At 41.0% G+C, this 26,430-nt stretch overlaps 1 protein-coding gene across 1 annotated transcript in view; it reads right to left on the bottom strand.

Annotated features, from left to right (window-relative positions):
- Positions 1–26,430, bottom strand: part of LOC129770423 (zinc finger protein ZFP2-like) — a 27,271-nt gene extending 841 nt beyond the window's left edge. The window contains exons 1-6 of the mRNA XM_055773257.1: positions 26,216–26,430; positions 25,433–26,149; positions 25,206–25,370; positions 24,761–25,142; positions 24,583–24,696; positions 15–304 (exon numbers count right to left, since the gene is read on the bottom strand). Of these exons, the coding sequence (XP_055629232.1) occupies positions 15–304; positions 24,583–24,696; positions 24,761–25,142; positions 25,206–25,370; positions 25,433–26,149; positions 26,216–26,344 (1,797 nt within the window). The 5' untranslated portion in view covers positions 26,345–26,430. The remainder of the gene's footprint in view (positions 1–14; positions 305–24,582; positions 24,697–24,760; positions 25,143–25,205; positions 25,371–25,432; positions 26,150–26,215) is intronic.

Below are 26,430 nucleotides of genomic sequence, written 5' to 3'. Positions count from 1 at the left end.
TTTGTAAACTTCACCTTCAAACTCTGCATTGATGCAAACACTTTTCCACACGTTGGACACATGTGGTAGTACCGATCGCCGTGTTCACTCTTCATGTGCGCCGTGAGGCCACAGGTGGTGACAAAGGTCGCCGGACAGAGCATACACGCATGGGGCTTGTCGTTCAGATGCTTGCGGTTCCTGTGAATCGTGAGGGTTTCCTGGCGGGAGAATCGTTTGTCGCACTCGGTGCAAACGTACGGACGCTCGCCACTGTGCGAGCGAAGATGTACCGTCAGCGCGTTGGAGGCAGCGAATTGTTTTCCTACAAAAAAGTCGTCGAAAAAGTAGTTGTAAGAAAAGATTCTTTTTGATTATTGGATGATATAATGATACACTAGTGGTCTGTATCATAAGTCAAAAAAGTTTATCCTAAAACCAATTGTAATACAATTTTGTGCAATGATTTATTCTGACAAGGGTACATTTGTCGCCAACAAATTAGTTCCATCCGAATTACCCGGTCGGTGCCTTGGTACAGATTGTAAGCTCCGCCAATACCGTATGCGTGATAATGTTTGCACCATCGTACAAACAAGGTTTCCGTTCCATAGTTTCACCTGACGAAGTGGTAGCGTCTTCGTATTTTATCAATGCGTAAATGGGTACTTAGTTATCTTCTGCATTGTTGTTGCCGTGTTGTTTGCAGTTTTTTGGGATTTTTAAGTGCTACGAAAATGCGTATTTGGGATTTACGTTATTTACGACCGGAGATCAATTTTCATCAGATTTTCCCCGATCGATTTAGATGAAATTATGAAAAAAAAAACTTGGTAGGCATGAGAATAGGTTGTAAACTATATATGATACCGTTAGGATACCAATTACCATATATTTAATACTGAATATGGTGGCTCTATGCAGGAAAAAAATATTTTTTTCTGAATATTATTTTTTGACGTGGGACTACGTCTAACCGGAGTATATGGGGGTAAAATGAAAACCTAAACACAGAACATGCAGGAAAAAATGAAAGATTCCGAATGCTTATAACTTAAACATTTCTTACTCGATCGGAAAGATGTTTGCATCAATTGCTAGGGTATACTGTAACAGATTTTCCAAAGATCATAAATAACTGATCTTAATGTTTCGCTAGAAACAGAGTTGACTTAGTTTCTGCTGATTCCCATACATGCACTTGATGCGCTTATTCAAATTTCATTACATGGCATATCCGCGTTGGCTCATGTCATTTCACAGCTAATCGATTGTAGCTGAACATTTCTATACCTCGCAAGTGTTGCAACATAATGAGAACACTGGTGTCCCAATGCATCTAGTCCCAAGTCATAAATCGCTACACTCCCATGGTATCGAATTTCATAGGACGTATACAATGCGTCCTGCAGTTATTTTTCCTTCTTGCCCCTTTCCTTACCACACACGATAGCGCACAGCAAGACCTACCAGCAGCGCGTTGGCGTAAGCATATTGGTATTTGTCTTTGCTTTCTACATCGTTCTGATTGGCTATTGATTGTTCCAGGTTTCTCCCACCATGCGCAATTAGCTAGCGCAGTACTAGATTTAAGAACTAACGTGTAAACTAAGTAAGAATGAATAAAGGAGTCTTGTTCATACTACGATCGTGTGCACATGTACATAATCCGAAATCCCGCAACAAATAGCCCAAAGCAATTAATAAAATGTTATTTTTCATTAGATAAACAATTGAATTACTGTAAAATGTCAAGCGTTATCTAAACGCCCTAACTGCCTTGTTTTGATTGGCCCGATTTACGGTTTCCCCAACACAGCCATCCAAACCAAGCAGCCTTGGGGAAATCGGCATTGCGTATACATGAAAGTCGGGAGTATTTTTGTTCCGATTGAAATGTGTTTCCCTAACACAGACTTTTAATCCAAGGAGCGTGGGGAAATTGGCATTGCAAATACATGCAGATCGGGGACATTTTTGTTCCGACTGGAATGTGTTTGCCTAACACAGACTTCAAAACCAAGATATCTGGGGAAATCGGCTTTGCAAATAAATGCAAACTGCGAGTACTTTTTGTACTCGCTTGTCTTTGTGCAGACTAGAATATGTTGCCTCAACACGGTCTCCTAAACGTAGGAACCTGGGAAAATCGTGCAGACACTAGAGACAAATGAACTATGAAATTTAAAGCCTCTATAGCAGTGGCTTTCAACCTTTTTTGCTCCATTCCCCCCTTTACGAAAATTAATCCCAGTGCTTTCCCCCCTATCCGTATTTCGGAAGATTGTCTGTAGAATATCAGCAAAATAGTAAAAAAATACAACCTGTTTTCAATTTATATTCGCAAAAAAAAAGATTTTATACTTGTATTTGATTGCAAAAAAGATATAAAAAAAATGTCAAGTCAGTATGGCACCTATGCTTGAACGTTTTCAGCCAAAATCGTTATTCTTGAGGACGTTGTAGAACACCTCATGACATCTTCGATAATCACTCTGTTACGGTGTTTTGTTTCCATCAGCGGCATTGTAGGAAATCCAGATTCACATAAATACTACACAAAAGACAACAATACTCGTAACGCTTATGTTGTTTGTTTGTTTATCTTCGACATAAAAAAAATCGTACAGATATAATTAATTACTAAGTCTAAGCCTAAACACATTCTTTGATATACCAACGTCAAACATATAAGACACTTCGTTGAACTTGCTACAACAGACGTCCAACGGTTTGTTCATACCATAGGTGGTGCGGTGATTCGATCGGCGGAGAAATTCTGATTGCCGCGTCACTCGAAGAGGTGCGTTGAAACGTAGTTTCGCTAATATGTCTGAACAATCGATGCGATCTGTCAAGACGTCAAAGACGAGTAATCGCTAAAGAAGCACTCGTCTACTTGCTAATGTTGGCAGGTCAATCAGCAAACAACGGCTTTCATACACTGGCAGATTCGTCCTATCGCTCCAGTTTAGGTTCCGAAGAGCATACCGAATAAAATGTTTTTGGACTCGCTCTATCCGATTTATGTGGACTACATGGAACGGTGCCCAATCTTGTACTCCGTATTCCAACACACTACGCACCAATGAACAGTGTAGAGTTCAGGGTAGAGTATAGAAAATGATGATTTAAAATTTATCACTTTATTCCTCAAAGCTCATTTGGCGAAAATAAAAAAAAATTATAATAATAGGAAGATATATGAGTAACATGCCATGAGAGCTATAGACCAATCAGAAGAAGGAAAGCTGTTGAGCCATGCTATAAAAGCGCTCGCAGTTCGGCGCTGCGGTTATCATTCGACATCGGACTGCTGAGCAGTCCAGTTCAGTTTACTTTCGCTGCGCCTCGATCCAAGATTGGACCCCACCAGTGGTAATCCAACTTGAATATCGTTGTGTGGTTTTCCTATCGTTCCTTGCGCTGTTTCTGTGTTTTTATTTCCGCGTCAAACGGCATCTTTTCTCGTTCGCAAGCAAGTGAGCAGCGAAGCAACGAGCAGCAGCAGCAGCAGCAGTAACAATATCAGCAATAAGAACAACAAGAACAGCGGTAGACAGCGTGTAGTGAAGTTTGAAAGTGAAAATGGGAGGAAAGAGAAAGAAAAAAAGCATACATCTTGACGATTCAAAGGAAAGTCCTAACGAACGTTACAGCAGCGATTCTATTCGTCCGCCACCGTTAGCCTAATCAAACTGGAACAGGAACCGATTTGCGATCTTAGCAGATGCGGAAGAAGACCATCCGTCCGTTCGAGAAATGACAACCATTAACGCAGAACCCGAGAAAAATACAACGAGCAATCACCCGATAAAACAAAAGATGCCCCCTTTGATAGTGAAATCGTGTCCCCTGGAAAATCTGAAGCGGACAATACAAGCGATCAGCGTAAACGCTGAGTACCAACTTACAAGGATGGGAATAAAAATTGTGACATCAACCCGCGAACATTATAACAAAGTTAAAACGTATTTGACTAAGGCCAGCATTGAATTTTACACACACGACATAGCAGCCGAGAAGCCATTCAAAGTAGTTATCAGAGGGCTTCATGTCATGGCAACCGAGGACATTGAAGCGGAACTTCGCGATATATATAAACTGCAACCACAGGCAATTTTCCCTATGAACCGACGAAATCAAGAGAAACAATATTGTGACTGCCTATATTTGGTACATTTTGCTAAAGGTAGCACATCACTAGGTGCATTGCAAGCCATTCGTTAAATCAGCAGCTTGAGAATCAAATGGGAGTTGTATAAAGGACCCAACCGGAGCATTACGCAGTGTATGCGCTGTTTAAATTTTGGCCATGGTACTCGTAATTGCCATCTGAAGCCAAATTGCAATATTTGCTCAAATCAACATCTTACAGAAAAGTGTCCTCTCAAAGAAGTAAATGTCTACAAATGTAAAAACTGTGGAGGAGATCATATGTCAACCGACATGATTTGTCCCAAACGTGAGGAGTATCGTCGCATCAGGATGGAAGCTACAAAAAGGAATCAACCAGCACAATATAAGAAGAAGAAGCAAGAACTTATTGATTTGAATGGCTTTCCCGAACTATCACCTCCACAGCTGAGAGCAGTACCAAATCTTGCTCCGCTCCCACTACCCTGCCAACGACAGACACGAAAATCACCTCCATCTAGACTCCCTCCTGGGCTTAGATCGAATCATCAACCTTCGGATTTTTCAAACCAGTGGTCACCTGAAGCAGAACAGCCGTATTCCAGACAAAATGCGAACCAGTCTATGGATTCCCTATCCCAGTCGACTGCCCATCTAGCAGCCATCGTTGCTGATCTACAAAAAATGATGATGCAGATGATGCATTACTTCATGCAGCTTAACATTCATCCTTCACATCCTTAATTGGAATGCCCGCTCTTTGGCGGCCAAATAGGTGGAAATCACCTAATTTCTTCAAAACAAACGAATAGACGTCGCCTTTCTCACAGAAACACACCTCAAACCAAACGTGAACTTCAGTCTACCTTATCACTTCGTTTTCAGACTTGATCGAGTTGAGGCTGCTAAAGGTGGAGTAGCCATAGTCATCCGTAAAGGGCTCAAGTTCAGGACGATGCCCGATTTTGGTCTGACTATCATTGAAGCTGTCGGCATTGAACTGATGACTGCAGATGGTCCAACCACCACGATAGCCGTTTATTGCCAAATTCAATGCAAGAATTCTGATGGAAGCTCAACAAGATTTAAAAATGACATTCAGAAGCTGACTCGACGTAGTGGTAAATTAGTAATAGCCGGTGATATCAATGCTCGTCACTCAACCTAGGGGAACAACAGGAACAACAAGAATGGAACAGTGCTTGCCGATGATCTCCAGGCAGGACACTACATGATTCTTCATTCGGATACTCCAACATTCTACTCCCCGACAGGGGCCGGTTCGACGCTTGACATTTTGCTGACGGATGTTCCAAGCCCTGTGCGATAACAGATCTTTCCTCCGACCACCTTCCAGTGGTTTTGGATTTAGATCAAGCCGCAAACCAACACCAACAATATCGTAAACGCAACTATCATCGTGCTAACTGGTCTCGGTTTCAGCAGTACGTGGAAGATCGAGTAGACGAGAACACTCCATTAGAAACGGTGGAAGATATCGACAATGTACTGCAAACATTCTCCCATAACATCAATGAAGCAGAAGGCAGATTTATTCCAACAACGCATGTTACAAGTAAATTTACAAGTTTGGACGAAGAAACTAAACGTATAACATCTCTCAGAAACTGTGTCAGACGTCACTTTCAAAGAACGAGAAATCTGAATAGGAAAATTATTTATCGAAAATTGAACAAGGTTATTGCAACAAGGATAGAAAAACTGAAGAATAGACAGTTTGAAAATGAGCTTAAGAATCTACCTAACTACTCTAGGCCCTTCTGGCGATTGACTAAAGTTTTGAAAAGTAAACCGAAACCAGTTCCTCCACTTACGGTAAATAATAACGTGTTTCTAACATCCGCTGAAAAAGCAAACGCAATTTCGATTCAGTTTAAGGCTGCGCATGCACTAGGACAGGCTATTGATAGTCCGATGGAAGCGACTATCGAGCAGTGTATCTCTCAACTTGCTACTGTGACATTCGAGTTTCCCGAGGGAGAAAAAATTACCACAATTGAAATTGAACAAATTATTAAAAGCACCCGCAATATGAAGGCTCCTGGTTTCGATAGCCATTTTAACATCGTGCTAAAGAAACTCGGTATAAAAGCAAATACTCTCCTAGTTAACCTTTTTAATCGTTGCCTAGAACTTGGATATTTCCCTTCTGCTTGGAAGCTGTCGAAGGTAGTGCCAATCCTCAAGCCGGGTAAAGATCCCACAATTCCGTCAAGCTATCGCCCGATTAGCCTTCTCTCGTCAATTAGCAAATTGTTTGAGAAAGTTATCTACACCAGACTACTCAAACACACTGAGGAGAACAACATCCTTCTCGACGAACAATTCGGCTTTCGACGAGGACATTCCACAGTCCACCAGTTGCAGAGGGTTACTAACTTAGTCAAGCGATCTAAGAACCTATCAAAGACGACAGTCATGGCTATGATGGACATAGAGAAAGCCTTTGATAACGTCTGGCATAGCGGTCTGATATTCAAACTTCGAAGATTCAATTTCCCAACCTATTTGGTGAAGGCAATCGAGAACTATCTCCAAGGAAGAACATCGCAGGTCAGCATTGCCGGTGCGCTCTCGGTACGCTATAACATAATCGCTGGTGTTCCCCAGGGGAGTATATTGGGCCCTATATTGTATAACCTATACACTTCGGATATTCCACCTTTGCCAAATGGTGGAACATTGTCGTTATTCGCAGACGACTCGGCAATAAGCTACAATGGGCGAGTAATCCGTACCCTTGTTTCCAAACTTCAAAGCGGACTTGATAGCTACACTGAGTATCTTAGAATCTGGAAAATCCGTATAAATGCTGCAAAGACTCAAGTCATTGTATTTCCGCATCGGAATACCAACAGATTGAAACCAATGATGAAGGTTAAGGTTTTAGATAATGAAATCGAATGGTCATCCGACGTACGATATCTTGGAGTTATCCTTGATAGCAAATTGCTGTTCCGGTCGCATCTGGACGACAGAGTTAAAAAAGGAATTATAATGTTAAAAAGACTCTATCCGATTATTGCTCGAAGAGCGAAAACATCTATCTCGAACAAGCTTGCGCTGTTTAAACAGATTGTGTCTCCTATGTTAGAGTACGGCTCTCCTGTTTGGATGGAATGTGCTAAAATTCATATTAAAAAACTACAAATAGTTCAAAACAAATTTTTGAAAATGGTTCTGAATCTTCCAAGGCACACTTCAACTTCCAAGGCACACAACACCTTGGCAGGTTTTGACCAAATAGCACGAAGAATCGAAGACTTTGAAGCACGCAATCGCGCCAGATCCCTAGTTTCAGAATGGCAAACGATTAGAAATATTTATTCATAGATTACATATGTTCATTTTTTGTTTTTTCTTTCAATTTTGTAAATATTTGTAAATATGTATATATAGTTGAATTAGACGCATTGTAGGTAGTATAAATCGAAAATAAATAGAACATATGTTTGTTCAAGCTGAAATAACAACCGTTAGGAAAATAAACTTTTAATATAAAAATTATAATTCAACCCGAAGTATGAAACGCAACTCTGCGGAATCACTTAATATGTAAGAATGATTGTAAACCAAAAATTGTATGAATAAATCTGAATTTAATGCAAAAAAAAGCGCTGCGGTTATTCTTACAACGGACGTGGAACGAGCAACATCTAGCTAAGCTAGCAGCAGCAACACCATAAGAACCAACAGGAGCAACAAGCAGCGGAACGAACTTCGGAGCCAACCCGAGCAATCAGCCATTGAGCAGCAGCAGCAGCGGTGAAATAAATCCGTGCAGCCAGCAATTCAGCTGGGTTTTGCATCGGTGTGCTTCATCGTTAGCGAATCGAATTGGACGCCGCATCGGTCTGCTTATTGTGGCAGCAGCAGCAGCATCGGTCTACTTCGGTAGCAGCAGCAGTAACATCACGAGCTCAACATTGTCGACACTCTCTCTCTCTCCGCTGATAGCGCGACGCGCTTCCATTGAGCTGAGAGAGTGTTGCAGTGTGGAGTCAACGCCGCACTACGTGATTAGCACCCACGTATTAGTCGGCTACATAAAAGAGTTTATAAAGTTTTCCAGAAAAAAATTTACAGAAATGAAAAGCCGATCACGATTGATGAGTATATTAGCAGTCGCGACAAACAGTACAGTGTTTTCAAAGAATAAATATCTTCAAAGCATTTCGTGTTTCGTTTGATGAAACCTAACATGGAGTATGCCTTCGCAGTGACTGACGCAATGTGTTCCGTGAACCTTAGTTTGCTGTCTACGAGGATTCCCAGATCTTTTATGATTCTCGTACGCTTCAAACCTGTTGTCGCCATTTTATAGTCGAAGACAATCGGTGTACGTGAGCGGCTGAATGAAATCACGCAACATTTGCTGACATTAACATCCATCCCGTTCAAACTGCACCATTCCAAAATCGTGTCGGCGTCCGATTGCAACGCACAACAGTCTACTAGCGTTGAGACTACTCGAAAAATTTTTAGATCGTCAGCATACATCGATTTTGGGGATTTCAGTGTTATGCATAGGTCGTTAATAAAGAGAACGAAGAGCAACGGCCCCAGGATACTACCTTGAGGGACTCCGGAATGTATCTGGAACGGGGCAGAGTAGGCACCACTAACTTTCACTGAGGAACAGCGTCCAGTGAGGTATGATAGAATCCATCGTGTTAGCCACTTTGGAATTCCTATCCTCTTGAACTTCTCAACAGCTAGTATGTGTGGCACATTGCCGAATGCTTTGGCGAAGTCAACATACACAGCGTCGACTTGCTGCCGTTTCTCCATTTTGTCTACCAGAGTCGATACGAAGCATAGCAAGTTGGTTGTAGTCGAGCGTTTCTTCATAAAACCATGTTGGTCGTCAGAGATCATGCATTTCGTAGACTGGTAGAGCACATCATGTACCATTCCTTCGAAGACCTTCGGTAAACAGCTAAGAATGGAGATCGCACGATAGTTTTCTACATCGTTGATCGACCCCGACTTATGGATTGGTGTGATCGAGGCGGAAAGAGCATCTCAATAAGAGAACGGTTGAACAGAATGCTTGCTGGAGAAGCAAGAGAGCTCGCACACTGTTTGATGAAAAACGGTGGTAATTGATCTAGTCCAGGTCCTTTTGATACATCGATGGATTGCAGCTTAAGCAGGACTCCGTGTACTGAAAAATTAATTCGAGGCACGTTCATATCGAACTGCGGAATACTGTTCAGGTAACTTTCAGTCAAAGGTGGTGAGTTATTACTTGACACACTTTGAAAGAAGGACGAAAACAGATTCGCTGAGTCCTGCGACGTGATGGCAACGGTTTTCCGGTAGCACATGTTTTGAGGTATAACTTTCGTCGTTTTTCTATTGTTCACGTAGTTCCAGAATGATTTCGGGTCCGCCTTCACATTATCTTCGATGCGATGAATGTAGCCGCGAAAACATATTGCGTTCAGAGAGTTGTATTAGGCCTCAGCTTCACGCATTTCTGTTTTTCGTTGCTCACCCCTGCATTTGAAAACCCGTTTCCTTGCTTTACGAAGTCGATTTCGAAGATTACGGAGCTCCACATTCCACCAGGGCTGGTTTTTGTGAGTCATTCTCACGCGTTTTCTCAACGGCACACTTGTTTGAATGATTCCGAAGAGTTTATCGTGAAATCGGGCAACTGCTTCGTTCACTGATTCTGTTCGAAGGAATTGCTCCCAATCGACTTGCTGAATTTTCTCATTGAGTGCAGTCAGATCACACCGATGGAAGTCAAAGCGTTCAATGTTTTGTTCTATCTATAAACTGGTGCACAACATCGAGTTTTAAAACGATAGGTTTGTGATGTCGATCCACATTCAACAGCGGCAATGATGGTTCGAAAATATCTACACAAGCTGTGCTACTAGTAAAACCAGATCGAGTAGCCTGCCATTGTCATTAATGAATGAATTTTGCTGCTGTAGTCCGGTAACCAACATAGATTCTACTAAAGTTAACTCCGATTCGGTAGACGTATTTACTGGCAAGAATGACTTCATTTCCTCGTCATATTCCCAGCATAAATTTGGCAGATTGTAATCACCTACCACTATCATTTTGTCACGGTTCTTAGCCATCGAAACAATTTGTTGCATACAAGCTGAGTGCATCTCGTAAAATGAAGTGTGAGCATTCGGCGGTAAGTAGACGGTGGCGACGAAAAAATGTAGATCCCTCAACACAATGCAAACAGCTGTTTGCTCTTAAGATCGGTTTTAACACCAATCAGTACATCACCACCTCGACGATATCGGCTATTAGCATCATTTCGATCACAGCGATTAACGTCATATTCACATGTAGCGAGAGCAAGAAAAAGATCATTTGTTTTGGTTCGAAGTCCTCTAACGTTTTGATAGTAAATAGTCAGTGAACTTCGAACGTGATTATCGGAAGCTTGGTGATCAGCTGTGATCGAATTACAGATTCGGATGTGCTCGGATACCCGTTTGTTTTGCAGAGTGACGCCACTGCGATGGGCTGATTGATGCGGTTGAGGTGCGAAAGTTGTTTCGTGATGTTGAATCGAATTCGCGAAAGACTATTCCCTTCTGCCACGTCGAACGTTGAAGGGCCAAATCCTTTAGATGTAAACCAATGTCGACTTTGAACGACACAAAGGTGAGTTCACAAAGATTTTTACCTTTAGGAACCAACTTCGTCACGTCAAAAGTCTCATCAGTGTTGAGATTCTTCACAAGGTCAGCAATTTCATCCACTGTTGCTTGAGGAGCAAAACCTGACAAATACAAATGAAATTTTTCCTCTCGTCTTGCTAGTGGTACCGCAATCTCTGCATCCATTTCTTTCGTTCCTTCGATTTTTTTTGCAACGGGAACTTCATTGTACTCGTCCCCTTCTTGCAAAGACGGTGCTTCCGTGTGATATGTGATGTGGCAAGTTGCTTGTTAGGACTCAGTGGTTGTGCGATCGGGATAGAGCTGTGTTGTACGATGGAGTTTATTTTTGCTGTATTCAGCTCAATTTCTTTCAAAGCTACTGCAACACTTTACTATGTTCCTCGTTAACAGCTTGCATTACCATGTTGATGGACGAGATCGTTTGCCGGAAATTGACGATCGACATCATTTTAGTGCATCCCTTGCGCATCCAAAACAATTGGGAGGAACTGTTGACCATGTCACGGACAGTCAAGGTTTGATTGAAGCATTTCAAGTGGAACGAAGACTTACAGAAGCCATTGCAGATAATTGCATCGATATCCTGCAGTGCTCTCGTGCAAGAGAAGCAGATGAGGAGAAAAATCGATCATTTGAAAATCGATGAGTTTGTTCTGAAATCGATCCGAAACTTTCGTCGTATTTTAAACCATGTTCAGATCTTGATCTTTGAATAAGGAAAATATGTTTCAAGTCTATATTATTGTAAAAACTATGGATGGGTTATAACCGCAAGGTTGACGTAGGACTTCCGTTGGCTTAGTAATCAATTGTATTTCTTCAGTTAGCAGTAATCCCACCTCGGATGATCCTAATTGGGTACGATATCGCCGCTGCGCAGAGCTATCTTTTGTGTGTATTGATTAAATTATTGATTAAAGTAGCGAATGAATGAAACTATTCACGAAATACAATTGCAAACGAATCCCAATTTAAATCAATTAATGCATTATGGTAGTAGTTATCGCAGCAAATAGTTATAAACTTTTTGCCTAATCATCAAACAGTAAGTCCTTTGCGGGTAATTCGTCCCCTTGCTATAAATAGTAGAATAAGTTGAAATCTAAATACACTATAGATATACGAATAGATTTATGAAATGAGTGTTCATCAACATTGTTACAATTTCCTTATATCCTAAAAATATTTCACCCTCCTAAACTCGCGTACACCGCGAGTAATCGGTTTTCCACCTTACTAACCATAGTTTAAAAATTATATTTAAGAATTCGGCTCCTTTAAACTTAAGTAACTGAGCCTGTAAAAATAAACTAATTAATAAAAAAAGACGGGTGGGTAATGTCGGGGACATAACCGGAGTGACGTAGGACTATACAAAGGGGACAGCTTTTGTTAAATATATATTTTAAATATATTGTTTTATTTTCTTCTCCTACGTGAATACCTACCTATCTACCTGGAAAATGGATTAGTTTACTGTATGGTTCTGAAAAGAACATTTGGTGTTGTGTTTTTGTTATCACTCGATATTCCCATCTTGTTCGGTTAAACCTTCCTGTTTAGCTATTGCGTTTGCCACTCGCCACAGCTTTCAGTTTCTTCCCATCCAGCTTGTTACATGTTGTTCAGTAAATTACATTTAATGCGACGTGCCGGAGAAACACTCAGTGTCGCATTGGAGGCGATTTTAACCTGTAATTGAACATTTCCGATGACAGTGGTACAGTGTCTACTTTCAATGTGGGGTCATAATTTGGACCCCGAACTCTATGGTCACAAAAATGTCGCATTACAGGTCCATCCAATTATCTAAATGTCGAGCTAAATATAAATTACTGTACTTTCAATCTAGAAGCAATTTAAGAATTGGTGAAAATTGAATAATCGGGAAAGTCCCCAACCATCAATAAGCTCAGAACAACTGCCAAATTCACATACTCATCATATCCTGGTAAACAAATCATGAAAAAAATCAATTTGTGTTTTATTATTATTTTGGATATTGTTTTAGAAAGCATTGAACAGTATTTCCTAAACTCTTTTTTGGAAGGTTTAATGGCCCTGAAAAGCGCCGTGTTTTATGGAATGGTTCCAATTTAGAAAACTGTGTACTCGTGGTTTTGAAAAAAAAACATTTCGAACGTCCTCGATGCCGCCTTGTTCTGGATTTGCCACCAACGCAGTTTGTACAAAGAACAAACTTTTTTCTTCTGCTACCTGCTGTCGTTTTGCGATTGCGTTTGCCACTCGCCACTCGCTGCAACTGCCTATTGTTGTCTTGATGTCCACCGAACCGAATGTGTTCTGTTTCGAATGCGGGTTTTCTTATCGTCGCGAGCAGCTTCGCCAGCCAACACGATCACTTCGGCGGCCGAAACTATATAATGCCGGCTAGGTGGACTGGTGCTAACGCGCTCGGCCTAGCTACCCTTGCGGGGAACTCCAGATCAACACGGTTCGAGCGGGATTTTGCCTTTCCCTTCACTTTTCCTCCTTTACCTCTTTTACAAGACATGGCTGCTTGGGTTGGTTTGTTGATGTGTTGTGATGCGAACCGATGTGGTGTTTGAATGAGAATGATCGTTACGACAGCGGAGCGGGGATTTTTAAGCTGACTGGCTGGCTCGAGAATTACGCATGTGTGAGACTGCGACCAATGTTTCGTTCATTTTTTTCTTTTGACGTAGGACTACGTCTTTCATTTATATACCGGGGTGTAAAATCAAAGTTTCGAAAACGAAAGCGTTACGCCGGAGACCGAGATTTTGAGCGTTAATAGCTCCTAAACAACTGAACGAAATGGTATGATAAACACTTCATTCGAAAGATAAAATGTCTACGCGTTCTATACTTGTTACTTTTTGATCCAAAAACTTGTTTCAATAGTCTTAAAATTGCTTTCAAAACAGGCTATTGAAATCACTAATCGGTATATAAGCGAGCGCCGCTCGGAAATCCACTCAGTTCTAATTGAACAGCGATTGGAGCATGTTGTCGCTGTTGTGGTGAAGCTCTTCATTTATCATGAAAGCGCTGATGAACGGTGTCACCAAGAGCCTGTTTGTGCACCTTAGGCCAGACATGAATCCATCAGGAGGGGAGTGATGCCACAAACGGTTCCCCGGGAAGATCTGATGAACGGTGTCACCAAGAGCCTGTTTGTGCACCTTAGGCCAGACATGAATCCATCAGGAGGGAAGTGATGCCACAAACGGTTCCCCGGGAAGATCTCGAAAGCAGCCGCCACACACACACACATACACGCGCGGAATTCTTTCCGTTTGGATGCCATTCAGCATCGACAAAGATCCGGAAAATAATCTGCCAGTTCCTCTGGGAATTTAAAAATACATTCATGTGAAAGAGTTTATTTGAATGTTTTCTATCCATGTAACACTGTGACCAAATACATTTGGTTTTGTGATTTTTCAATCAATCACAATTAACAGGATAGCTTCTGAAGATTATTCTTCCCCATCAGTAGGATATTTCCGTATCCAATATTGTATGCGCCCGCAATCGATTATTGCTTAGTCGCCGAATGTTCCGAGCTCAGAGAGTTCATTCCCCTCTAGTTGCCTTCCAAATTGCCATCGTAAACCACGCCTTCTCTCGATTCAATCACGCACAAAAAGCATACTTAAGCGATATTCTGGTGGTGAGACTCATTCATTTTTCGTGAGGACATCGACGAGAACAACATCGTTGCTGAGGATGCTGGACGGCGAAGGATCGAGATATGCCCTGAAACGCGAGCCGTTTGTTTGAAACTGTGAGGGAGCACAGAGAAGCCGATCCTTCAGGAGAAGAGAAGGTGACCATCGAAGTAGCCGCTACACACACACATACACGCACGGAATTTCTTTCCGTTTGGATGCCATTCAGCATCGAGAAAGATCCGGAAAATAATATGCCAGTTCCTCTGGGAATTTAAAAATACATTCATGTGAAAGAGTTTATTTGAATGTTTTCTATCCATGTAACACTGTGACCAAATACATTTGGTTTTGTGATTTTTTAATCAATTGCCATTAACAGGATAGCTTCTGAAGATTATTTCTTCCCCAGCAGTAGGATATTTTCGTATCCAATATTGGATGCATAAAACCTTGTACCTCCAACGTAACGCTCTCATTTTCGAAGTCCCCCAAATATTCATTTATTCATTCATTCAGAATGGATTCAGATTCAACTTCAAACAAAGGATCACTGAATCAACGATAGTCCTACGTCACCATTGCGGTTATACCATAGATATTACCCACTTTCTGTTTTTCCTTTCCAATCGTGCTTCATTCTATTTCGCTGCTGCTCTGGTTGCCCGTTTTGGTCGGTACGATTTGAGGAGCACAAAATGGACCAATCAAAAATGGGCACATAGTGCATTTGGACAATGCTTGATATTTCACAATTATTCAATTATTTATCTCAAGAAAAATGAAATGTTATTCGTTATGATAGATGCGTAGATATTTTTCCTATCAATTGATGCAAAAACATTTGCGATCTATTGAGAAATGCTCGAGTTATAAGCGTTCCAAATCTTGCATTTTTTCCTACTTGTTCAGTGCCTAGATTTCCATTTCACCCCCTATATCTTCCGGTTAGACGTAGTCCTACGTCAAAAAATCAAACAGTATGCGTAGAAGTTTAGTTAGCTGGCGACATGAAGAGATATCTTCCAATGCAGTCTTGAATAATCGAACCAAAGCGTTGCATTTGTACCCGCTTTTGTAGACCGTGTTAGCAAAACGAATTCCGGAGTGTAAAAATTCATTGGGGTATATAAGTATTGCCGACTTGAATGTATCTGCAATGCCGATTTTCACAACTTCTTGGTTTCAGAATCTGTATTGGGAAAACACATTCCGGTTTGCAAAAATGCAAGCGAGTGCAAAAGTACCCGTAGTTTGCATCTATTTTGCAATGCCAATTTTCCCAGGCTCCATGTTTTTAAAATCTGTGTTAGGGAAACATTCCAATTTGTGAAAACGCGAGCGAGTACAAAAGTACTCGTAGCTTGCATCGGTTTTTGCAATGTCGATTTCCACAGGCTTTATGGTTTTGTAGTGTGTGTTAGGGAAACATTCCAATTTGCAAAAATGCAAGCGAGTATAAAAGTACCCGCAGCTTGCATCTATTTTGCAATGCCGATTTTCTCAAGCTCCATGGTTTTGAAATCTGTCTTAGGGAAACATATCAATTTGCAAAACGCAAATGAGTACAAAAGTATCCGCAACTTGAATTTATTTCGCAATGCCTATTAACACTATTAACACAATGCTATTAACACTCGAAATCTCGTTCTCCAGCGTAACGCTTTCGTTTTCGAAACTTTGAACTTACACCCCATTATAGAAATGAAAGACGTAGTCCTACGTCAAAAGTCTTGATCATTGCCATCTTCAAAACGTAGTAAATGTGCGATATTTCCTTGCACAATTCCCCCTTTTTAATGGCCAAATTCCCCACTAGAGGGGAATTATTTCTACGCATACAATTTTATGATTAGGCAAAATGTTGATAGCCATTTGCTGCGATAACGCCTATTGATTAAAAAATAAGCGTTCGACGTACATATCAAAATCGAAACTGAGTGCCTGAAGTTCATCAAATCAAGCAAATTCGCGGTTCAAAAAGTACGTACACTTGAGAGATGCAAACTTCAGAGGAAAATGTAAAATAAAATAATCGTTTGATAATTCATCCGTTCACATATTTTGTCCTAGATATCATACCAAACGTAAATAGATTGTCATTAAATTTACTTGTAACGAAGAACATAATCTATCACAATGCATGAATTGCATCAATAAAAAAATTAATCAGTACAAACAAATTACTAAGCTAAGGTAGGCCCACGTCAACCTAGCGGTTATATCATAGACATAATCTACCCATTTTTTCCTTTTTTTTTAAAAGTTTGGCTTCTGAATATACATTTAAACCCAAATTTTCACCCTTTTACCACTATCCCCAAACGTGAATTTTGCATTTTTGTATAAACAATATCCAAATAATTTCGTTCGTTTTTCAAACTGATCATATTTATTCACGTTGTTCAACGACAAGTGGCGCTTCGTTCGCCATATCGAACTTCCATACGAACATGCGTTAGCAACCTCAATTCGCCTAAAGTCAAGCGCATTGACGGCGTGCTGATAATCTTATTGAATGAGCACAATGAATTATTGAATTCTTTAAATCACATTTGCTCGGATTACACGCTATTGCCCCCAATCCTGATAAAACACTAACTGAAGAGCATGTGTGCAGACCCAATGCGCATGTTGTTGAAGACGATGCTGGAATCATAGTAGGCGACTGTACAGCGACGCGAGAAATTGTGATTCGAAGAAAAAACAATAATATGGTTTTTATCGGCGACAAACACTGTTCATACTCTTCACCATCTTCTTCAATGGCCCTAACGTTCGGCTTCTCAACGCAGTGTTACTCGCGTCATTTTAAAGTATTATTTAGTTGAGATTTTTATGCTAATCAGCACACCTTGAATAGAATCTGAGTGACAGGCTTTAGAATATATGTGACCAGAGTGCAAGTCAGAAGAAAATTTGTTGACAGAAAATCCCCCAGCCGTTTGGACTTCATTCATTATGAACATTATTTCTCATTATGAATTAATATTTATGGACAAGAGAGTGGAGAGAGCTTGATGGATTTTTATGTGTATCGTATGATGACTCGACGCGCCAGGATACTGTAATTCTACGATGTCGTGAGCAGTGCCAACAATTCATGGTCGACATGTACGCAAAGTTGGGTGCACCCGTGGCCGAGTGGTTAGCGCCTCACATTGTCATGCCGGGTGTTCGGGTTCGATTCCCGTTCTGGCCGGGGGATTTTTCGTCAATGAAATTTCCTTCGACTTGCACTGTGGTCACGCGTATTCTAGAGCTTTTCTCTCGGAATACATTCAAGGCGTGTTATTTGGCATAAGAAATCTCAACTAAGCATTAATAAATGACGCTACTTAATGCTACATTGAGACGGCAAAAGTTTCACAGGGAACGTTAACGCCATTCAAGAAGAAGAAGATGTACGCAAAGTTTGAACGACTGCCATTCCTACGACACAATAAACAGAAGCGGCGTAATGAAGAATACATTTACTTGTGAGACGATATCATGCGCAATGCCGACACAGCATTCGCTATTGCCAGACAGAAACACAATATACATGACCAATGATGGAAAACAAGGGAGCATGATGTCATTTGCGATTAATCGCAAACTGCTCAGATCGCGATCTGTACAAACTGCGACTAACAATTAATCCTCTCCCATCATAACCAAAATCTCTATGACGTACGCTTTACGATTCTCGCTCTCTCGTCCGGGCGTTCAATTTTCCTCTCCGAGTGCGTTTACTTCGATGAAACTGAAGTAAAAAAATGCGCTACAGCAGATAGGGCGACATTGATGTTTAATTTTCCACAGAGGAATTCTCAGATGGTATTTATATTCATCTACAAGAGACTACAAACAATAATCCCCCTCAAATCACTAATTTTATGAGTTAATGTAAATGCGTTATTGGCCAAGGCTATTACGACATCGAACACGTGGTCTTGCGAGATATATTTTTCCGCCAGCACAAATACAGAACACTCCTTTCGGGCCCGAGTAAGCTGGTGGCTAGAAAAGACCTTGATTACCTTGAATTAATCAAAAACATAAATTAGCGCAAATATGTCAACATGTGTTTTTTTGTGTAAACACGTAAATATTCATAAAATTTTAGGATATCGATCCCAGAACACTTTTACTGATTGTAACCTTATCCCAAAAGATTTTACATAAACTTAAGTATGTTTTTTTCGATGAAACACACACTGGACCAAGAATGGAAAACAAAGGAGCATGATGCGATTTACGATTAATCGCAAACTGCACAGATCGTAATCTGTGCAAACTGCGACTAACTATTGATCCTCTCCCATCATAACCAAATGGTTTTCTCTTGGTAACTCTGAGTTGACCAAAGCATTGCTGGACTGAAACTAGTTCGAATAATTGAGTTACTCTCCTTCTTCGTTCTGTTTACAACTCATAACAAGAATTTGCTCCATGGGAATGAGTATCTCTATGACGTACGCTTTACGATTTTCACTCTCTCGTCCGGGCGTTCAATTTTCCTCTAGGAGCGCGTTTACTTCGATGAAACTGTGTGAGAAAAAAATGCGCTACAGCAGATAGATCGATATTAATGTTTAATGTTCCACAGAGGATTTCTCAGATGGTGTTTAAATTCATCTACAAGAGACTACAAACAATAATCCCCCTCAAATAACTGATTTTATGAGTTAATGTAAATGCGTTATTGGCCAATGCTATTACGATATCAAACACGTGGTCTTGTGAGATATATTTTTCCGCCAGCACAAATACAGAACACTCCTTTCGGGCCCGAGTAAACTTGTGGCTAGAAAAGACCTTAATTACCTTGAAAATATAATAAATTAGCGCAAATATGTCAACATGTGTTTTTGTGTAAGAACGTAAATATTTACTCAAAAAATGTTAGGATTGTGGAACATAATTTGTATGCAGATAGACTATCCAAATTGAGAATTCCACCATCGAAAAATTCTCCAATGCGACTATGAGAATTTTTCGATGGTGGAATTCTCAATTGCCCTCCTCTCATGTAACAATTCAGCTCCGGGGTCGGACAAGATTAAATTCAACTTGTTGAAGAATCTTCCCGACTTGGCAAAACAGCGTTTGCTGAACTTGTTCAACAAGTTTCTGGAGCTGAATATTGTCCCGCATGACTGGAGACAAGTAAGAGTGATAGCCATACGGAAACCCAACAAGCCGGCTAGCGATCACAACTCGTATAGGCCGATTGCAATGTTATCCTGTATTCGTAAGTTGTTAGAGAAAATGATTCTACTTCGTTTGGACAAGTGGGTCGAAACGAACAATTTGCTGTCAAATACGCAGTTTGGCTTCCGCCGAGGTAGAGGGACAAATGATTGTCTCGCGCTGCTATCTTCTGAAATCCAAATCGCATTTGCTCGCAAAGAACAAATGGCTTCCGTTTTTCTCGATATCAAAGGGGCATTTGATTCAGTTTCCATGGAAATTCTCTCAGATAAACTTCATAATCGTGGACTTTCACCAATTCTGAATAATTTCCTGTACAATTTACTGTCAGAAAAGCACATGTTTTTCAATCATGGCAGCTTGAAATCTTCTCGATACAGTTTTATGGGCCTACCACAAGGCTCCTGCCTAAGCCCCCTCTTGTACAGTTTTTACGTCAATGATATAGATGATTGTCTAACTAGAGACTGCACGCTGAGACAACTTGCAGACGATGGAGTTATTTCCATCACGGGTACTAATCCCGCCGTTCTGCAAAAATCCTTGCAAGATACCCTGAACAATCTGTTCACGTGGGCTCTCAAGCTGGGTATCGAATTCTCTACGGAGAATACCGAAATGGTCGTTTTTTCTAGGAAGCACGAACCCGCCCAATTCCAGCTTCACCTATCCGGCAAAACGATCAAGCACTCGATGTTTTTCAAATACCTGGGTGTATATTTTGATTCTAAGTGTACCTGGGGGAGACACATTGCGTATTTGAAACAGAAATGCCAGCAAAGAATCAATTTTCTCCAAACAATTACCGGAACATGGTGGGGTGCCCATCCAGGAGACCTCATTCAGTTGTACAAAACAACGATATTATCAGTGTTGGAATATGGCAGTTTTTGCTCCCGATCAGCTGCCAGGATTCATATTCTCAAGCTGGAGAGAATACAATATCGTTGCTTGCGTATAGCCATGGGGTGTTTGCATTCGACACATACGATGAGTCTCGAAGTTTTGGCAGGAGTACCCCCGCTTACTCTTCGGTTCACAGAATTATCCTACAGATTTCTCATCCGTTGCAAGATCATGAATCCATTGGTGATTGATAACTTCGAAAATCTACTCCAACTGATTCCTCAGTCAAGTTTTATGTCTTTATACCATGAATACCTTACCCACGACGTGCACCCTTCACCAGGCATCTCCAACCAAGTTTGCTTCCCATACTTTTGCAATTCCTCTGTCATTTTTGATCTGTCCATGCGACAAAAAATCCATGGAATCCCAGATCATCTACGCTCAGATTCTATTCCGCCGATATTTTCGGCAGAATATGGGGGCATAGTTAGATCTGATAAAATGTTCTTTACTGACGGTTCATCCATAAACGGGTCTACTGGCTTTGGCATCTTCAATGAAAATTCCAGTACCTCTTTCAAACTCAAAGATCCTTGTTCCGTGTATGTTGCTGAACTGGGTGCGATATACTACGCACTGGGGATCATTGAAACATTGCCCATCGACCACTATTTTATTTTTTCAGACAGTCTCAGCTCATTAGAGGCAATCCGCTCAATGAAGGTTGATAAACGCTCATCTTATTTCCTAACAAGAATAAGACAACTATTGAGTGTTTTGGTCGAAAAATTATTCAAGATTACCATGGGTTCCCTCTCATTGCTCGATTCCGGGGAATGAGAAAGCGGACTCGCTAGCTAAGGTGGGCGCTTTAGAAGGCACTCTTTTTGAAAGGCAAATTGCTTATAATGAATTTTTCCACATTCCTCGTCAGTATACGCTCGTAAGTTGGCAGCGCATGTGGAGTGGAGATGAGTTCGGTCGTTGGTTACACACGATTATCCCTAAGGTCTCGACGAGGGCATGGTTCAAGGGATTGAATGTAGGTCGTGATTTCATTCGCGTGATATCTCGGCTTATGTCCAATCACTACAACCTAAACGCGCATCTCTATCGCATTGGGCTCGCAGCAAACAATCTTTGTGATTGTGGCGATGGCTACCACGACATCGATCATGTTGTCTGGTCGTGTATCCGGTTCCATGCTGCTCGCTCTCAGCTCTCTAGAGCACTAAGAGCACAAGGCAGACAATCGGATATCCCCGTCCGGGATATCTTAGGTAGCCGTGATCCTGATCTTCTGCTTCATCTATACCTGTTCCTCAGAAACGCCGATGTCAACGTTTAATGATGTTTCTTTCGTTGTGTCCCCGTTTCATATCCCTCCTATCCGATCGATAAACTTTTACTTAGTCGCGGCAATACATACACACACTCTTTACAGATGCACGGGCCGAAGGTTGTGCAGTCCACTGATCATTCAACAAGAGCCAAAGGTTGTACCGATCATGACAACTCTACACGAACTGATGATTGCGCCGGCTAGTGACCATTCTATCCTGGATTCCTCGAGTCGAGAAAGACGCACCACGCTAGATATGAGGTACAGACTAGGGGGGCGTTGCTGATTAATGGTCAGCTGCATCCCAATAGGAAGTATCCCGTGTCGGGCACACGTACAGAGCATTGGAGACAGCAACATCCCAATTACGAAAACACTTGTAATACTAACCTCGAGCCAACCGCGAGTAATTGGTTACATATTACTAACATAGATAATAAGAAAAATTGTATTGAACTCCCGGCCCCGTGAGGCTAACGCCATATGAGCCTTTATAAAAATATATATTTTGGGGGAGACTATCCACAGTTTGTGGGGGGAATGCTCATACAACTCGAATGGGTAATGGTTATCTGCTATTACAAAGCTGAGAAATTTTTTGACGTTTTTTTTACTACTGATTCATTCAAAAAAAATTAGGCTTTATTTTAAAATGTTTTCTTATCCTGAGACTGGCTCACCATATTGCACTGCTACTAAAACCGTAGGCTAACCTCAAGGATATTTTTTATCCATTTTCGGCGAATAATCAATAGAGTGCCGTGTTATGAAACATCAGAACAATAGCAAAACGGACGTTTGTTCGGACGCTCTGATAATAATTGTGTGGTCCTCACAAAGCATATATTCCAATGCCGTCAGTTCACTTAAATTCTTCGCATACCGTTTGATGATTAGGTAGGATGTTGATAATCATTTTCTGTGATACCGATTGTTCCATTCATTCGACAATATGGAGATTGAATACCTGAAATTAACCAGATTCATCCAAACAAATCTGCGGACAAAGCAGTATGTACACTCAAGAGATGCAACAAGTTTGAAGAGATATGAAAAAAAACATTGGTCGTTCAATAAATCTACTGCCACATATGTCGGAAGTCCACGATATATGAATAACATATGTCCTTACTAATTCATTACATTTATTTGTAACGGAAAATGTAACCACATAGAATTGAATTAATCAAATATGTGATCCGTTTTATCTACAAAATAAAAAAGGGTCTTAAATTCTATTGAATTCGAAAAGTGTTTCGTGAAATCACTAATTGAATTATTATTAGAAAAAATATTTGAAGAGATGTTCAGAATTATTGGAATCTAAAAAACGATTTTGGGCGGGATGAGATTCGCCCAAATCTGCTGGTAATAAAATTAATCAATTGCATCCATTACCCGTCTGCTGTTTATCGGGCGGGAGACGACAGCAAAATAAAATCGACACGAGACTGAGTCAGCCACTCACTGCGGTCAGTGCAATAGAGAATTAAAAATCCCTCGATGAGTGTCGTAACATTTCAGTTGATCGTCTCTTGTACACTTTACGATCAAGAACTCATCATCCGCTCTATGGGATGGGATTAATCGTTTGTGGCTTGCACTCACGATAAACCTTGAGTAGTAGAAGTAATGCTTCGAGAGTGCATACATTGGGGATTCCTCTTTCATATTGCTTTTTGAGATCTTGGTAGCTCACCGTTTCAAGTTTTCCTTCTGTGTACATATGAAGGATAAAAGAGCATCGCCTGCTGGGGGTGATTTAAAAACATCCGACTAGAGGGATATACTTATTCATTGATCGTTGAATGTGATTTTCTACCATCACTGCACATGACATTACAATACGGCATGCAAACACAAAATATTAACGTATTTGGTCTTACACGATGCTGGATGTATTCAGTTGAATGGCAAACGTGAGGATTAGCTGAAGTGGAAGTTAGGTTAAGAATACCTGGTTAGTGGTTAGTGGAAGAATACGCTCGAGAAAATCTATAATTCTATAATCTATAACGATTCCTGATCCTTCTACAGATCAACTACTAATCCGTGTTCTGAAATCCGATCGAGTCAGAGTTACCCATACGGATCGCAATTTTGCATTCTAATTAAGTCCAATCGAGTCGTGCAAATGTGGGAACCTTGCCACGCTGACATACCACAATAGTTCAAAATAATGGACGCAGTGGTTCACACCCAACAGGGGAAAAAATCGCCAAATATTCAAAGAGTAGACCCATCATACTCGAGTTCAAAAATGAACAGCATGAACTTCTTGCATGCGCTGATTATTCTGAATTGCTTCGCAACGATATAGCGGTGCGACATTTTTCTTCTTAATAAAACACAAAAGTCACGAGTCACGAGCTTCCGTTCACACACGCTTCCGTTAAAATGGATACACTCATTTTATTTTCGATCAAATTCGATTGATTTTATAAATCGTTAGAACATTCAAACACACTTTCGATACCTTGGTTATTTTTTTATTTAACAACCAAAATATTCCCTTGAAATAATTTATATGACAGAACAACGTTTGTCGAGCCAGCTAGTAATTAATAAAATCCTTCGAAATTTATTAGTACCCCTAAATAGCTATATATATATATTTAAATCGTTTATTTTTACAGGCTCAGTTACATAGGTTTAAAGGAGCCGAACTCCTTACTGTATTACCCCTAAATAGCTTCAAAATATCTATAAAAATCAAGAAATAAACTCAGACACTCACCACATTCTTCACACCTGTAAGGCTTCTCACGACTATGAATTCGCTGGTGTATTACCAGGTAACCACTTTGAGCAAACCTTTTTTGGCACACGTTACATTTGTACGGTTTCTCCCCTGAAATTCCACGAAACAAACGTTACCACCGTTGGGCTAAACCGCAAAATAAACACCAACGCACCCGTGTGCACTCGCTCGTGCTTCTCCAAGTTACACTTCTGCGTGAAACCTTTATCGCAAAAATTGCACGCAAACGGTTTCTTGCCGTTGTGCGAAAACATATGAATATCCAGCGAACGCTGCTCCACATAGTACTTCGTGCAGCCCGGATACGAACACACGAACAGCTTCCGCTTGGTATGGTGTTTCATGTGCTTCGACAGGGATGTGGCCCACTTGAAGCGTTTCCCACACACCGAGCAGAGGTTCGGCTTGCCAACCACGTTCCGCAGCTCACCGGTGTGCTTGCGGTGGTGTTTGGTCAGATTGGAACTTTCGGCGAATGACATCCCGCAAGTTTTGCACACGTGTGGTTTGTCCACCAAATGGGTCCGAGAGTGGCGCTGGCAAAGAGAGGAAAAATTTGTACCGATTTTCTAATAGTTTTTCAGTAGTCAAAGACACACCCTCAGCTTACTGCTGTCGGAAAATCTCTTCTCACAAACTTCGCACACGAATTGATTGTAAGTGGAAACGTTATAAGAAGGTGGAAGATGATGTCCCGATTCCTCCTGAATACTGGTTTCAGCCAGAGGTGTGTTTAATAGGACAGAACACGACTGTTTATGTGTCTGAGAGAATAAATTTTTAAATGATTTTCAAAGAATTTCAAACACTTTCTCATTTAGATTACCTGCAATACGATATTTGATTTAAACTCTGCGCAACAATGTTCACATTTGAACTCATCCGCGACAAACAAAACTCTACTGCTGTTCGACAGCGTATCCTTGTTGGTTTGTTTATTTTCATTGTTCTGATTATACGAATCGGTTGTATCGTACCGATCATCTTCAATGACAACTTCTTCCAGGGCAATCGTTTCACATTCAAGAATATCCTGATCCAAATTGAACGAAGCGACTAAATTTAAATTATCGCCAACATCCTGGCCACCTGATGCTGCGGTGCTTGCTGACTGATTTGTCAGCAGCCGTATCCTTTGATACGCGTTGTCCGCAGCAATAACCGTTTTTTGGCCCGCACTAACCGTTGGAATGAACAGTTCGGATGATTCCAACGCCGTCACCGTTTCATCTTTCACTGTTCCCAATATGAGAACACATTCGTTGGAAACGTTTCCGCTGAATTGATACCCAATCTCGTGCCCGTTCGGATCCACCGTAATCAGCTGTATCTTCTCTTGCTTTCCCGGAGCATGATTCAATTTGTCGCCACTGCCAGTCTTTGTCTGGCTGACTTCAGCTTCAGCTTTTGGGGCCTTCCGTTCTAGATACTCTTTCAGAGTGGCGTTCGTTTTCTCGCACTGTTGCTTAAATGTAAAAGCACGGCTGACCTGCAGCACGCATTGTACACACATCTGACCCGGGTAGCCATCGTTGGGTGCAACCTGTAATACAAACACGCGATAAGAGTTCATTTGATTTTCAGTTTTGACAAAACAATGTGAATTCACTTGAACATTCGCCACTGCCATCAGCATCACGTCGAGGCTGGAGTCGAACAGTGGTTTCATTCGCTGCTTCTTCGCCATGCAACTGCGGCAGATTTCGGAGAAATCCAGCTGCTGGCCGTCGGTGGTCATTTTTATCCCCAAGACTATCTGAAAATGTCATAGAAGTTTGCAGAGGATTCCATTAGCACGATTGTTTTGCAGAAAAGTAAACAACA

Source organism: Toxorhynchites rutilus, chromosome 2 (assembly GCF_029784135.1).
Source record: "Toxorhynchites rutilus septentrionalis strain SRP chromosome 2, ASM2978413v1, whole genome shotgun sequence".
NCBI lineage: Eukaryota > Metazoa > Arthropoda > Insecta > Diptera > Culicidae > Toxorhynchites > Toxorhynchites rutilus.
The sequence above is the reverse complement of the archived record's forward strand: the minus strand, read 5'-3'. Positions and strand labels throughout refer to the sequence as shown.